This window comes from Corythoichthys intestinalis, chromosome 7, assembly GCF_030265065.1.
Source record: "Corythoichthys intestinalis isolate RoL2023-P3 chromosome 7, ASM3026506v1, whole genome shotgun sequence".
In the NCBI taxonomy this organism is placed as follows: domain Eukaryota; kingdom Metazoa; phylum Chordata; class Actinopteri; order Syngnathiformes; family Syngnathidae; genus Corythoichthys; species Corythoichthys intestinalis.
The window spans coordinates 50138789-50153985 of record NC_080401.1 but is presented as its reverse complement, the minus strand read 5'-3'; the positions used below and the strand labels follow the sequence as shown (position 1 = coordinate 50153985).

The following is a 15197-nucleotide window of genomic DNA, read 5'->3' as shown; positions in this document are numbered from 1 at the left end:
CCGTACAACTTGACAGGTATGAATTACAGTGGACCGTCACAGTTAGGTAATAGCACTCTGTAGCACGGAACGTCCAACTATCAGTGGTCAGTGCGAAACTATGTGCTTTAGCGAAATCATCTTCGACGGCTTTGCGTGCCATTTCATAAATGTCGGGGATTACATTGTTGGAGAAATATGTCCACGAGGGAACAATGTAACGCGGGTCAAGCGTTGCAAATAAATTAACGAAGCTCGCCGTGTTTTTTCACTGGTGTCATCTTCGGGGTTGTCCTGCCCTGAGAAAGTGATATCTGTGGGTGATGCTGGCTGAGGTGCCGGAGTCATGTTATAAAAGTGTTGCCATTAGCATGGGGAACGAGCACTGAGCGATGCTTAAATTTTTTTTTTTTTTTCTTTCAATGCTTTCTCTCCCTCGCATTGTAGTCCACGGGGAAACCAAAATCTTGCCACACCGACCGCAGATTTGAAAGAAGCCGGTGCTTCCTCAAAATTCGGTCTCTCCACTCCTCCGCTCGCCATAGCTATTTGTTTTCTTTCTTGTTTCACTTTCACTTCGCTTGTAAGCGAGAGAGGGCGTTATTCGGCTTCTATTACACAGGTGCTTGACAGCGATCTGACATTTACTTACGGGGCGGGAATTTCTCCACAGCGGTGCTTCACGTCACACACAGGCACACAGAGCTCGATCAATACATTCCACAAGCGTTCGGAATACATTAATTGCAAAACCGAAAAAGCGCGGTTCATAAAGGCGTATTGAACCGTACAGGGCGAACCGTATGGTTCGGCTTTAAACCGCAAACCGTTGCACCGCTAGCGGCGACCCGTTGCCGACCATTACGGTACGTGACGTCACCATTTTGTTTCGGTAATACTTCACTCTAATCGGCTGAATGATTTCGTCTGTGTTAAATTCTGCTTTTTTCACTCTTCATAAAGCACATAACTTAGTTTCTTGAACTCATTTGAGTCAACGTTTATTGCAGCTCCGCAACTCAGACCATAACTAACGTAAGCACACAGACTTCCTGTGTCTGTCAACTATATCTGTGCCTCAGGAAACTCAAACCCAAATAACAATACCGGTAGTTCCTATTGTTACTGTCATGTCGACAGCGATGAACTCCCACGGATTTCCGACTTACGTTCTCACTTTCATTTTACCGTATCAATCCATGGAAGAAACATTTACTCATCATGATGAAACGAGCAAGTTTTACAGCAGCCTTTAAAAGTAAAGTCACATCTGTTTTGTTTTCCCCTAGATTCTGGTAAGTTGGAGAAGTTGTCAAATCATATCATTACCGTAAATATTGTCAGTTTATGGTAGTGTTTTGAACTACCAATGTGCTATGCTTGTGCTGTGTTTCACCAGTCAGTAAAATGACATTTTGGTATCTGTATACGAGCTCTGTTTTCTTGTATTCTTCTATTTATTGGTGCTAAAATTAGGGTGCACGTTATAAACGAGTACAATAATTTTCCGTAGATTTTACAAGTAAATTTGGGGTGCGCATTATACACGGGTGCGCCTTATATTCGGGAAATTACGGTAGGTTGCAAATGACTTCCTCGCTCAGTCGACCTCAAACTGAAGATGTGTTCACAGATAAGTCAACACACTTACCTGTTAACAACCTGACACGTTCGAGAGTCAAACTGGATATGTCTGTCAAATGCATATGCTTGAGGTTTGATAGTTATCTCACCTCAGACAACAAAACTCTTGGTAACACTTTACAATAAGGGTCCCTTAATTAACATTAGTTGATGCATTTTTAGATAATAACTAATGTTTAAGTAAGATTACGATCATTAATATTATTGCTTACAAAATTTTTCCCATTCATTTTCAATGGGGAAAAAAAACAAAATTTCCCCAAATCAACAGAAAATGACCAGATATCAACAGGATGTGTCCCCCAAACTTCCCAGCTTCCATTGACGCTTATAGAGGGTGCTGCCATTGACGTCCATGGACGTCCAAATTTTCCATTCATTTTCAATGCCATTTCCTCTGTTTAATGCCATTGACGGGCATGTTTGTCCATTCTATAGATGCCAATGTACTTGGATGCCATTGACGGCTATGAACGTCCAAATTTTTTCCCATTCATTTTCAATGGGAAAAAAAAACAATGTCCCTAAATCCACAGTAAATAACCAGATATCAATAGGACACGCCCCCAAATGACCTGATATGATCAGGCCACGCCCCCAAATGTTCCCAAATGACCTTATATGATCAGGCGACGCCCCCAAATGTTCCCAAATGACCTGATATGATCAGGCTACGCCCCCTAAATGTTCCCAAATGACCTGTTATGATCAGGCCACGCCCCTTAAATGTTCCCAAATGACCTGATATGACTAGGCCACGCCCCCAAATGCTCCCAAATGACCTGATATGAATAGGCCACGCCTCCCAAATGTTCCCAAATGACCTGATATGATCGCAGGCCCCATAAATGTCCCCAAATAGACAGAAAGTGACCTGATATTGTCCCTGAATTGTCCCCAAACAAACCTGGGCTGGGGCTAAGATCTGTATCTCCACATGGCAAAGACCAGAAGTAATTTCTCCCAAAATTGCAGTTTCTAGTTAACATGAGTTAATGCATTAGCTAATGCATTAGTTAATGCATTAGGTGATGCATTAGTTAATAAATAAACAGACAGTAACTAATGGCTTGGTAAAATTAAAAGTATATATAGGCCTATATAGGGTTAGGGTCAGGGGTGCACATATTTTTTTTGCACAGGTTCTCAGAGGAGGACCTGGAGATGTGACTTGGTCCTCATTGAGCTTTAGAGCAGACCCGCCTGATGCGATAAAATTATGCCAAGCTTCACTTAGGGCCAATTACCTTTAATTAATTATATAAACAATTAACGCTTGATTAACATCAACTGGCACAACAAAATTTCCATTACTTTGAAGTGAAATGTAAAGAATCATATGCGGCTCCCACATCAACTCCAAGCCTTTGTAAAAGTGGGATGTCCTCCTCATAAGAGCTCATTGAACGTGCATGTTTAGCTTTGTGAAATGCAAGCAAAAACACGTTTGTCAGTGCATGGCGCTTTTCATTCACTTTATTCCGCCACTTGTCCATAGAGCGAGTGGGATCCTGTCTGACATCGTTAGTTTGCTTAATTGCCACATGCTCTCTGATTTTTTTCGTGCTTTTCAAAGTTTGGATGGCTGAAATTCTTTGACCCTACATAAAATGCGCTGCTCTTATCAGCGACATTGGGATTCTCACGGCAAATTCTGTACCACATTTCCGTGCGGGCATCATTCGCTTCTAGCCATGGTACCTCCTGCAGCCACTTTTCGGTAGCTCCGGTGACGTCTCTGTCGTCTGTCCGTCTTTTGACGGGGGTGGGGGAACACGGAAATAATTATTCAGTGGGGCCTGCCTTTTTGACATTTTGAGAAGTGATTTTCTCGTGTCCGCCTCAAACACAGTGGTCAGCCATCGGTACGCAAAAGCGTATGGAAGCCGTTGAGGGCTAGCGCGTTTGTCTACGTCCAGTTCGCATGCGCGCTATATATATTTTAGGGCCGTCAAACGATTAAAATTTTTAATCGAGTTAATTACAGCTTAAAAATTAATTAATCGTAATTAATCGCAATTCAAACCATCTATAAAATATGCCATATTTTTCTGTAAATCATTGTTGGAATGGAAAGATAAGACACAAGACGGATATATACATTCAACATACGGTACATAAGTACTGTATTTGTTTATTATAACAATAAATCAACAAGATGGCATTAACATTATTAACATTCTGTTAAAGCGATCCATGGCTAGAAAGACTTGTAGTTCTTAAAAGATAAATGTTAGTACAAGTTATAGAAATTTTATATTAAAACCCCTCTTAATGTTTTCGTTTTGATAAAATTTGTAAAATTTTCAATCAAAAAATAAGCTAGTAGCTCGCCATTGTTGATGTCAATAATTACACAATGATCATGTGGTGCTGAAACCCATAAAATGAGTCGCACCCAAGCGCCAGCAGAGGGCGACAAAACACCGAAAAACACAAGTAACAAGTGGACATGACACTGTGCTGTCATTTTAATCTGTTTGAGCGGGAATGTGCGTTAAATGCGTCGAAATTTTTAACGTGATTAATTTAAAAAATTAATTACCGCCCGTTAACGCGATAACTTTGACAGCCCTAATATATTTTTAATTTTACCAAACTATTCGTTACTGTCTGTTTATGCAATAACTAATGCATTAACTCATGTTAATAATAATATGAATAAATGTTAGATAAGCATTTATATTAATTATTGTAATGTTACTTAAACATTAGTTATTGTCTTAAAATGCATTAACTAATGTTAATTATGGGACCCTTATTGTAAAGTGTTACCGAACTCTTTAGGAATCACATCGACTATATCTGGAATTCACACCTGACCAAGCAAACTCTAACAGGGTGGAAAAAACAAGTGTCCAAGTGTGAAACCCCCCCCCCCCCCGAGGTCAAAAGGCTCCATTTGTATGACATATTGAGAGAGAAAAAATCAACACTAAAGAATCCCATACACTGGAATTACAAGAAAAAGAAGTTTTTAATCTTTAGATTATAGAACAATATGTGGAGTTGCCGAATCTGCTAAATAAGACTTCCTGAAATGAACAAATTTGTTATTAAAATGTTTTTAGATCCTCATGTGCTTTTTTTGTCGCATGCTAGTAAATGTGGACTATAAAAAGTAACTACATGGTTGTACATACTTGTCGTTATGTAAGAATAGCTCGACATACTTGTTTGGTAAATATGAAGTGCTTCTTGGATGCGTCTATAAATTGTCAAATTCACAGTCAAAGTCGGTCATTCTGCACAGGATGTACTTCCACTGGCGATCCCTGCAGGCGAATAATAAAACAATTGTCTGTTAGTCCGCAAAGATAAACGTTCGGAGGATTGTGTTGATCAGACCTCATTACTCCGCTAAAAGTGGTCTGAGCTCCTCGGATGAAATAGCCGTAGCTGGGAACTACCAGTTCGCCCTCTTCGTGGTGCTGTTCTGGAATGTCATTGGTTTTCCTAAAGAGAAAAGCAAACATATTTAGCCATGTGAAAAAAATTTGCACACCCTATGGAAGCCTGTGTGTTTGGGATCATTGTCATGCTGAAAGACCCAGCCACGTCTCATCTTCAATGCCCTTGCTGATGGAAAGAGATTTTCACTCAAAATCTCTCGCTACATGGCCCCATTCATTCTTTCCTTTACACAGATCAGTCGTCCTGGTCCCTTTGCAGAAAAACAGCCCCAAAGCATGATGTTTCCACCCCCGTGCTTCACAGTGGGTATGGTGTTCTTTGGATGCAATGCAGTATTCTTTCTCCCCCAAACACGAGAACCTGTGTATCTACCAAAAAGTTCTATTTTGGTTTCATCTGACCGTAACACATTCTCCCAGTCCTCTTCTGGATCATCCAAATGCTCTCTAGCAAACCGCAGACGGGCCTGGACGTGTACTGGCTTCAGCAGGGGGACATGTCTGGCAGTGCAGGATTTGAGTCCCTGGCGGCGCATTGTCCCAGAACCAAACATTCTGGGATTTTTGCTCACCGTTCTTCTTATCATTTTGACGCCACGGGGTGAGATCTTGCATGGAGCCCCAGATAGAGCGAGATTATCAGTGGTCTTGTCTATCTTCCATTTTCTAACAATTGCTCCCACAGTTGATTTCTTTACACCAAGCCTTTTACCTATTGCAGATTAGGTCTTCTCAGCCTGGTGCAGGTCTACAATTTTGTCTCTGGTGTCCTTTGACAGCTCTTTGGTCTTGGTCATAGTGAAGTTTGGAGGGTGACTGACTGAATTTGTGGACAGGTGTCTTTTATACAGGTAACGAGTGGAGCCTCGTTAGACCTCGTTGACAGCCAGAAATCTTGCTTCTTTGTAGGTGACCAAATACTTATTTTCCACTCTAATTTGGAAATAAATTCTTTAAAAATCAAACAATGTGATTTTTTTTTTTTTTTAAATTGAAGCTGAAGCTAAACTGGACACTGCAACATGACAATGACCCAAAACATACCAGTAAATCTACCAAGGACTGTCTGAAAAGGAAGAAATGGAGAGTCCTGGAATGACCGAGTCAAAGTCCAGATCTTAATCCCATTGAGATGCTATGGAGTGACTTGAAACAGCTGTACATGCAAAAAAAAAACCTTAAACATCTCACAGCTGAAAGTATTCCGCGTTGAGTAGTGGGGCAAACTTTCTCCAGACCGATGTCAAAGACTGGTAAATGGCTAAAAGCGTCTCACTGAAGTTATTTCAGCCAAAGGGGGTAGCACTAGCTATTAGTTGGTAGGGTGTCCTAACTTTTTCCTCAGTTAGAATATGCATTTTGTTGATATATTTGCTTTAATGAGTAAAATGATGTTAATTTTTGTTGTTTACTTGCAATTAAATCACTTTTCTAGAGAGAAAAACAAGATTAGACATTGAGATGTGAACATTTCTTAATAAAGAACTGAATATTTAATGGGGGGGGTCCTAATTTTTTCACATGACTGTATATAATATTATGTACATATATAAGCATTAGAAAGTTCAACAACAAAGAAAAGTGGAAAATAGAATTTCAAAGTCGTGACCACAAACTCATACTTTTTGGGAAACAAATGCGATTAAACAAACTAGGAAATACCACTTAGAACCTGGGAACAAAATACTAGTCCTTCTAAAAAAATTTGCATATTGTGGTAAAGTTCATTATTTTCTGTAATGTACTGATAAACATTAGACTTTCATATATTTTAGATTCATTACACACAACTGAAGTAGCTCAAGCCTTTTATTGTTTTAATATTGATGATTTTGGCAAAAAAGTCAAGAAAAAACAAAAAATTAAAAAAAAATCTCAAAAAATTAGCATATTTCATCCGACCAATACAAAAAAGTGTTTTTTAATACAAAAAAAGTCAACCTTCAATTAATTAATTAATTATATGTATATATATTGTATACATATATATGGCGGAAAACACTCAGGTGACTTGAAGTTCCGCTCTAAGACGCCCAATTTGGCCAAATTTCAAAATTGTCCAAAGCTTAAAATCTCATTTTTCTGGGGATTTTTTTTTTTGACAGGACGGCATTTCTAAAAAAAATAAATAAATAAAAATGTTTTTTAAACAGCAAAACCCTATCTGGAGGTGAGAGCACGCGAGAGCAAAATTACAGACGCCACGACTTTAACGAGATATTATCGCATACTTACCTTGTTTCGATCCAAAAACTCCATGTAGCATGTAGCACTGAGTGTCAAGACACAGCTGTGAATGGCCACAGCTGGATTTTTGGGGGATTTTATGGGTGAAACATGGTAATATAACAAGGCTCGCGATGCAGAAATCGCAGACATCAAGGAGTGGTCAAGATTTTCTTTTTCATATATTTACCATTTTAAAAAAAATTGTTTTTTTCAAATTTTCTTTATTTGGATCGATTATTTATCATCTAACATTTCGTAGAAAATTCGACAGTCAAAAAAAAATACAATTAAGCGATAGTTATGAGGTAGATATCCGTGACTGTATTACAGACACCATTTTTTTCATTGTGACATAATTTGTTTAAAAGTTTAAAATATGCGAGTGAATAATTTTTTTTAATAGTTTTTTTTTTTTGTAATGAAATATTGACATCAATTAATGATTAATTAATTAATTACTTTCGTTTCATGGCTGGGTTGAAACAAAAGCGGTTGCGCGACGTCTGTAAACGGGGGTTTCCCAGGTAAAACGTACGAATTAAAAATAGTACGGGGGCTTCATGCGCCATGAATCTGCTATGGCAGCATACAGACATATTGTTCCATCAAACACAACAGTTATTTTGGCTTAAAATACAGCAGTTTATTTTATAGAGGGTTGCAAACAGATTTCATTTTTACCAGCCCCTCCCCAAATGTCCGCATACATACATGCAGGAGTACGGACAACGGCGTTTGTAGTAGCAGCAGTAGAATTGCCATTCCCGGTCCAGGACGCTCTCAAAGTACTTGCTCTGCACGCCTGCCACAAGGCCATTGCGAGTGCACTTAGAAGTCCTGGAATGGCAAAGGTGGGAAAAATTTATTGGGCGGACAGTACACATTTATACATGTCAATAGTGGTAAAAGACTTTCATAACGGCAACACCATATGTATAGTAAATCAAGGCAACACGTAAGGAATGTCGAGGTCAGCAGGAGGCTCGGATTGGGGCGTGCATGGACGTTAGTCATGACAACACATACTACTATGAGCCCACGGGGTATTTCCCACAGACTCGGGGTTAGTGTAGAGTAGATGAGGAGGCAGTAAATCTGAAAGTGTGACTTTACACTACTTCTTTTGTGGCCTTGCAAGGTTCTCCTGAATGATCATTTTGAAGTTTTATTCCATTTGAGCAGGTTTTTTATCATTTTTTTTAATCATATAGACCAGCGGTTCTTTGTCTTTAAACACTATACTAGTAGTATTACCTCAAAAAACACCTTACACCATTAAGGCAACACTAAAGCCCCTTTCACACACACCTGAACACCGTATAAATCCTGGGATTTAAACGTCTAGCCCTGGTGTGTGAAAGCAATTTACCGGGTCGACTGACACAGAGATGACGCGGACATTTACCGATCCGCATCTTAGTATAATGTCCGGGACTTTCCTGGGAAGCGGTGTGTGTGAAAGCAAACGTTAAATTTCCGGGTCACAGCACGATGGTCGATTATGTAAATGGCAGGCTGATGGTCATTTCTTTGTTCGCAATAAGACGAAAAGCGGTAAACAAACATCGCAATTATCAACATGGCAAACTGAAAATAGCAAAATTAAACTGAAAACATAACGACATTAAATTCCTACTGGATCGTAGAGCCGAGGAAGAGAGTCCATCGTCCATCTTTGGAAATGTGTGGTTTATTTTGTTGCCAATGTTAGGGTCCGCAACTGCGGAAACAAGGTTGTACCCCAAAGCAAAAAACAACGGAGGTATGCGTTCAAGGGTTTATCAAATACAAATGAAAATACACACGATCGCGAAAAAGGGGGAATAACACAGTGGGTCTGCGACAGTAGGTCGACGGAGATCATTAATACTAACCTAAGCGGTAGGCAGAGAGCCGATAAGACAACAAAACAAATACACTCAAATACCAGCACAGTATAGATTTCAAAACAAGGGCAGCAGATGAACAGGGCTAGCAAATGCACAAAATTCGGGACTACAAGGTGTCGAATGGCGCCCAGCAAGTTAATATCTTGGCACGCTTCTTTTGGATCACCTGGGCTTAAAGTCTTGATAAGCTCTAATTGGCTGCAGGTACGTCATCGGGAACGCTCCCACAACCGGCTCCATAACAAAACAAGATCTAACCAACACAATGTGACAGTCGATGCCGACCAAAATGACGTAAAGTCCGGGTAATAAAATCGCGCCAGCAGCCCTCCCTGCTCAGAGAGCGCCGAGTCGGCAAAACGGGGCAAGTTTGAGAAAGTGTCCAACCTGCGTCATTGCTGGGATATGTCTCCATGTGTGAAGGCAATGACGTGAGTAAATCACACGTCACCTTACATGGGAATCTACCGGGCTACAGTGGGGCACATAAGTATTTAGTCAACCACCAATTGTGCAAGTTCTCCAACTTGAAGAGGCCTGTAATTGTCAACATGGGTAAACCTCAACCATTAAAGACAATGTGGAAAAAAAAACAGAAAATCACATTGTCTGATTTTTAAAGTTATTTCCAAATTAGAGTGGAAAATAAGTATTTGGTCACCTACAAACAAGCTGGCTGTCAAAGAGGTCTAACTTCTTTTAACGAGGTCTAACGAGGTCTAACGATGTCCGCTCGTTACCTGTATTAATGGCACCTGTTTCAACTCATTATCGGAATAAAAGACACCTGTTCACAATCTCAGTCAGTCACACTCCAAACTCCAGTATGACCAAGATCAAAGAGCTGTCGAAGGACACCGCAGACAAAATTGTAGACCTGCACCAGGCTGGGAAGAGGTAAAACGCCTGGTGTAAAGAAATCAACTGTGGGAGCAATTATTAGAAAATGGAAGACATACAAGACCACTGCTAATCTCCCTCGATCTGGGGCTCCATGCTATGCAAGATCTCACCCCGTGGCGTCAAAATGATAACAAGAACGGTGAGCAAAAATCCCAGAACCACACGGGGGGACCGAGTGAATGACTAAACAAAGGCTACTATCAGTAACACAATGTGCCACCAGGGACTGAAATCCTGCACTGCCAGACGTGTCCCCCTGCTGAAGAAAGTACACGTCCAGGCCCGTCTGCGGTTCGCTAGAGAGCATTTGGATGATCCAGAAGAGGACTGGGAGAATGTGTTATGGTCAGATGAATCCAAAATAGAACTTTTTGGTAGAAACACAGGTTCTCGTGTTTGGAGGAGAAAGAACACTGAATTGCATCCGAAGAACACCATACGCACTGTGAAGCATGGGGGTGGAAACATGATGCTTTGGGGTTGTTTTTCTGCAAAGGGACCAGGACGACTGATCTGAATGAATGAATGAATGAATGGGGCCATGTATCGAGAGATTTTGAGTGAAAATCTCCTTCCATCAGCAAGGGCATTGAAGATGTGACATGGCTGGGTCTTTCAGCATGACAATGATCCCAAATACACAGCCAGGGCAACAAAGGAGTGGCTTCGTAATAAGCATTTCAAGGTCCTGGTGTGGCCTAGCCAGTCTCCAGATCTGAACCCCATAGGAAATCTTTGGAGGGAGTTGAAAGTCTGTGTTGCCCAACGACAGCCCCAAAACATCACTGCTCTAAAGGAGATTTGCATGGAGGAATGGGCCAAAATACAGAAAACGTTTGGCCTCCGTTATTGCCAACAAAGGGTACATAACAAAGTATTGAGATGAACTTTTGGTATTGACCAAATACTTATTTTCCACCATGATTTGCAAATAAATTCTTTAAAAATCAAACAATTAATTTTTTTCCACATTCTGTCTCTCATGGTTGAGGTTTACCCATGTTGACAATTACAGGCCTCTCTAATATTTTCAAGTGGGAGAACTTGCACAATTAGTGGTTGACTAAATACTTGTTTGCCCTACTGTATGTGTGTGAAAAAATTTCATCTTTAAATTTGAAGTTGAATTGTTTTTTGTGGGTCCAAGTTGAATGTCAATGGGTGCCAAATTGATCAATTTTCTGTTGGTCCAAATAGTAAGTCAATAGGAATTTCTAATGGGTTTCAATGAGAGACAATGTTTATTTTATTTTTGTTGAAAAAAAAAAGTGAGTTTTTGAAGGGAACTGTGAATTTTTGGGCGATAAAATATTAATTTTCGGAATAATGAAAATACATTTTTAGTAGCTCGTCAAGTGAATTTTTGCAATATTTTGGGGTTGGAACTGTGTGAATCAGGTTTAGAATGTGTTTTTGGGCGACGAAAAAAAAAACAATAACTACACAATTATGTACTGTACTAAAAATGTTATCAAAACATGCTATGGTGCATTTAAATAGGGTTATTTTATCACAATAAAACAAAGGCGTAGAATTGGTCTCAACATTGGTAGGGACAATATGGCATAACCTGCATATACAGTTTTTGCTGTGACCGGACATTCATAATGAACAATGCAAAATAATTCTGTATTGACTTATACTAACTTTTATGTGTATTGGTTCAGCTTACACTGTTCAATTCAAACCTTTGTTTTAAAAAACTATGAAAGAAACATTTGGAAACTTGTAGAAAAAATGTCCGGATTTCATGAGCAAATTTAAATTGCATGATTTGAACATAAATTATATTAATATTCACAATAAATACAAGTTAATTATCGCTTAACTATCCAGGAATGCAAAAAAATAAATAAATAAATAAACATTTGTCTTAAAACCACTCGACATTGTTTAAATAAAGAAATTAAATATAACTGAAAAACCTTCTTTGTCTGGGAATAACAAAAATTAGGGTTGTTCCGATCATGTTTTTTTGCTCCCGATCCGATCCCGATCGTTTTAGTTTGAGTATCTGCCGATCCTGATATTTCCCGATCCGATTGCTTTTTTTTGCTCCCGATTCAATTCCAATCATTCCCGATAATTTTTCCCGATCATATATATGTTGGCAATGCATTAAGAAAAAAATGAATGAAACTCGGACAAATATATACATTCAACATACAGTACTTAAGTACTGTATTTGTTTATTATGACAATAAATCCTCAAGATGGCATTTACATTGTTAACATTCTTTCTGTGAGAGGGATCCACCGATAGACTTGTGACTTTGTATATTGTGACTAAATATTGTCATCTAGTGTATTTGTTGAGCTTTCAGTAAATGATACTGAAGGCCATGCCTAATGCATGATGGGAAGTGGAACCATGACAAGAGAAACCACGACTGTGCGTAATTCTACCAATTCATATATCTTCTCTGCGATGGGATCTAACTTAAGGTGTTAAGAAAAAGATCAATTGCTACCTTGCTTCCCCACATTTCTTCCCATGATATTTCTTATCGTAGGGAGGGGGATTGTAAGGCTTTAACCAAATAAAGTAAGGTTCCAAAGGCTGCCAAAAGTCATTCTACTCATTATACGCAGCCTTTTAGCTCTCTATATAGGCAAAACGGCGCCATTACAGATGGTGCGCGACAATGCGTGAATGGGTTGTGCAGCGTATGCATTAATTGCATTAAATGAGATACATTTTTTAAAAAATTAATTCCCGCCATTAATAGGATAAATTTGATAACCCTACCTTAAGCCTAAACTCAAGACTCTGGATAAATGTAACATATTATGTCTGTAACGTTAAATACAATTGGAAGACGATTTAATAAAAAAATATACTGTATATATCTTACAAAAAGGCATGGCCGATATTTTTTTGCCGATTCCGATACTTTGAAAATGACGTGATCGGACCCGATCGATCGGCATTGGAGCCGTCCGTCACGTAAAGCACTACTGATTTTGTCCATAAGCACAGCCAAACAACAACAACAACATGAAAGCTGTGGGCTTCTTTAGGACCACATAAATAAAATACACGTAAAATTGAGGAGAACTACATTTTTCACAGTCATTTCTCTAAGCAGCTTCCTACTTGAGTTTTGGAGGTTAGCAAGTTCAAACAGTTTAATGTTATGCTAACTCTGACGCAGGTCGGACCTTTAGCAGCAAAATTAGTTGTGTATTTACCACTTCCACAACATTGACATCTTTTTACATTTCTTATATTGGCTGCTGCTGGCTGAAAAAGAAACTTCTAATATCCCTATTATCTTTAATATCTAATGTGTGTGTGTGTGTGTGGGGGGGGGGGGGGTGTCAAGACATTTGAAAATCAAATGTGTGTTTAGGAGGGAAAAAAATCCTTCGGCACATTTAGTAAGTGAAAAGAGGTACATGTAAGAACACAATGAAAATAATTCCTTAAAAATGGTGGGGTCAATTACAACAATTAAAACATATGTTAAGACAATCTAAATGACTTTTTAGAATTGAAGTCATTATATAACGCAAATAAGTAGAGATGTCGGAAAGAATGTTAATAATGTAAATGCCATCTTGAGCATTTATTGTCATAATAAACAAATACAGTACTTATGTACTGTACGTTGAATGTATATATTCGTCCGAGTTTTATTCATTTTTTTCTTAATGCATTGCCAAATGTATAATATCGGGAATGATTGGAATTGAATCGGGAGCAAAAAAAAAGCAATCGGATCGGGAAATATCGGGATCGGCAGATACTCAAACGAAAACGATCGGGATCGGATCGGGAGCAAAAAAAACATGATCGGAACAACCCTACAAATAAGGTTGCTTAAAAGTTGGTGGGGACAATTCAAGCATCCTGAAAAGTTGGTAGATTTTTGTCCCAACCGTCCCTATTCAAACCTACGCCCTTGCAATGAAATAAATCATTTAACCCCTGCAATGGATGGGGGGGTTATAGTAGTAGCAGTCATAATACTGTATCAACAACAGTTGAAAAAGCCCTGCACCACTCCCTTTTATCCCTTTGTAAAATGCAGTATGTTCCACAAACAGAACACTATTGCCAACAACAACGATCACCTACCACTCTAGGCCGGCACGGTTAATGTCGTCCCACCAGCAGTCGGTGGGGTGTCCCAAACTCTCAGGCGTGGGCTGGCACTCGAAGGACCAGAGGCGATCGGATCCGTCGGCAGCGCTAAAGTAGCTCCGGATGGCCACCAGGGCTTCGCCATGGGGGCACTGAAAGCTAAAACCCTGCCGATAGCCATTGACCCACCCCATATCTTGGTGGTCGTGCGACAACGACTGGGCCCGGACCGCCGCCGCCACCAGGGACCAGGCCAGTGCCACCAGAAGCGGATTCATGTCGACAGGGTAAGGACTTGTGGCGCTCTCCCACGCTAACGGCTGCTTATAAACCTCCAGATGTTTGGCATCCAGCGAGGATGTAAATGAGCCGCTGAGAACCTCCGTCCAAAAGTCGTTGGACCTCTCTGGACATTTTAAGGTGGACTCGGGGAAAAGAACTCAGGAACTCCTGTCGGCTTGTGAGGATGTACCTTAACATACAGGATTTTTCATTTATTACAAGTAATTCGAATATTGACGTCAGGCTTTGCTCACCTCTCCAGCGTGCGATCGCTCACGTGTTAGCGATCGCTAGCCATGTGTTCCACTTTAATATAAACACTGAGACAGAGTGTTTTGGGAAACGTTTGCACGTGGACACCAACAATTAAGGACAGCTGGACCTCGCGAGGATTTCATGTGACATTTTTATGGACGGATTACGTAAATTACGAACAGATTCACAGCAGTTACCACCAAATTATTCCTCAAGCTTCAATTGAGGAAGACAACAATTTTGTTAGAATTTTCTTTCAACTAAAAACGAGGTTGATTCCCATGATTTACTTTCGCGGGCCACGTAAAATGACACTGATCTATGCCCCGGGCCTTGAGTTTGATACCGGTGATATGGATTCACCCAAATAAGGAAACATGAAATCGACTACCACATAAGCTGATTGAACATGAAATGTAATACAGTTCTATTGAACATTACGTAATACCATTACCTTGGCAGCCATTAGCGTATCTGTACACTGGCTCACTCTTCATTAAGCTAATTGCCTAAAAC

The 15197-nt window shown here is 39.8% G+C and overlaps 1 protein-coding gene across 1 annotated transcript; it reads right to left on the bottom strand.

The window, feature by feature from the left end:
* Window positions 1–4632: 4632 nt before the first annotated feature.
* Window positions 4633–14785, bottom strand: dpt (dermatopontin). The gene is made up of 4 exons (XM_057841979.1): window positions 14139–14785; window positions 7977–8102; window positions 4972–5079; window positions 4633–4898 (listed from the first exon to the last, which is right to left on the bottom strand). The coding sequence occupies exons 1-4, from the start codon at window positions 14420–14422 to the stop codon at window positions 4832–4834; spliced, it is 585 nt and encodes a 194-aa protein (XP_057697962.1). The 5' UTR covers window positions 14423–14785; the 3' UTR covers window positions 4633–4831.
* Between the last annotated feature and the right edge of the window lie 412 nt (window positions 14786–15197).

Coding starts and splice junctions, on each gene's coding strand:
- dpt (XM_057841979.1), bottom strand. CDS start 14,422: ATGAATCCGCTTCTGGTGGCACTGGCCTGGTCCCTGGTGGCGGCGGCG. Junction 8,103..14,138: donor AACCGTGCCGGCCTAGAGTG/GTAGGTGATCGT, acceptor TTGCCATTCCAG/GACTTCTAAGTGCACTCGCA. Junction 4,899..4,971: donor ACTTTTAGCGGAGTAATGAG/GTCTGATCAACA, acceptor ATTCGCCTGCAG/GGATCGCCAGTGGAAGTACA.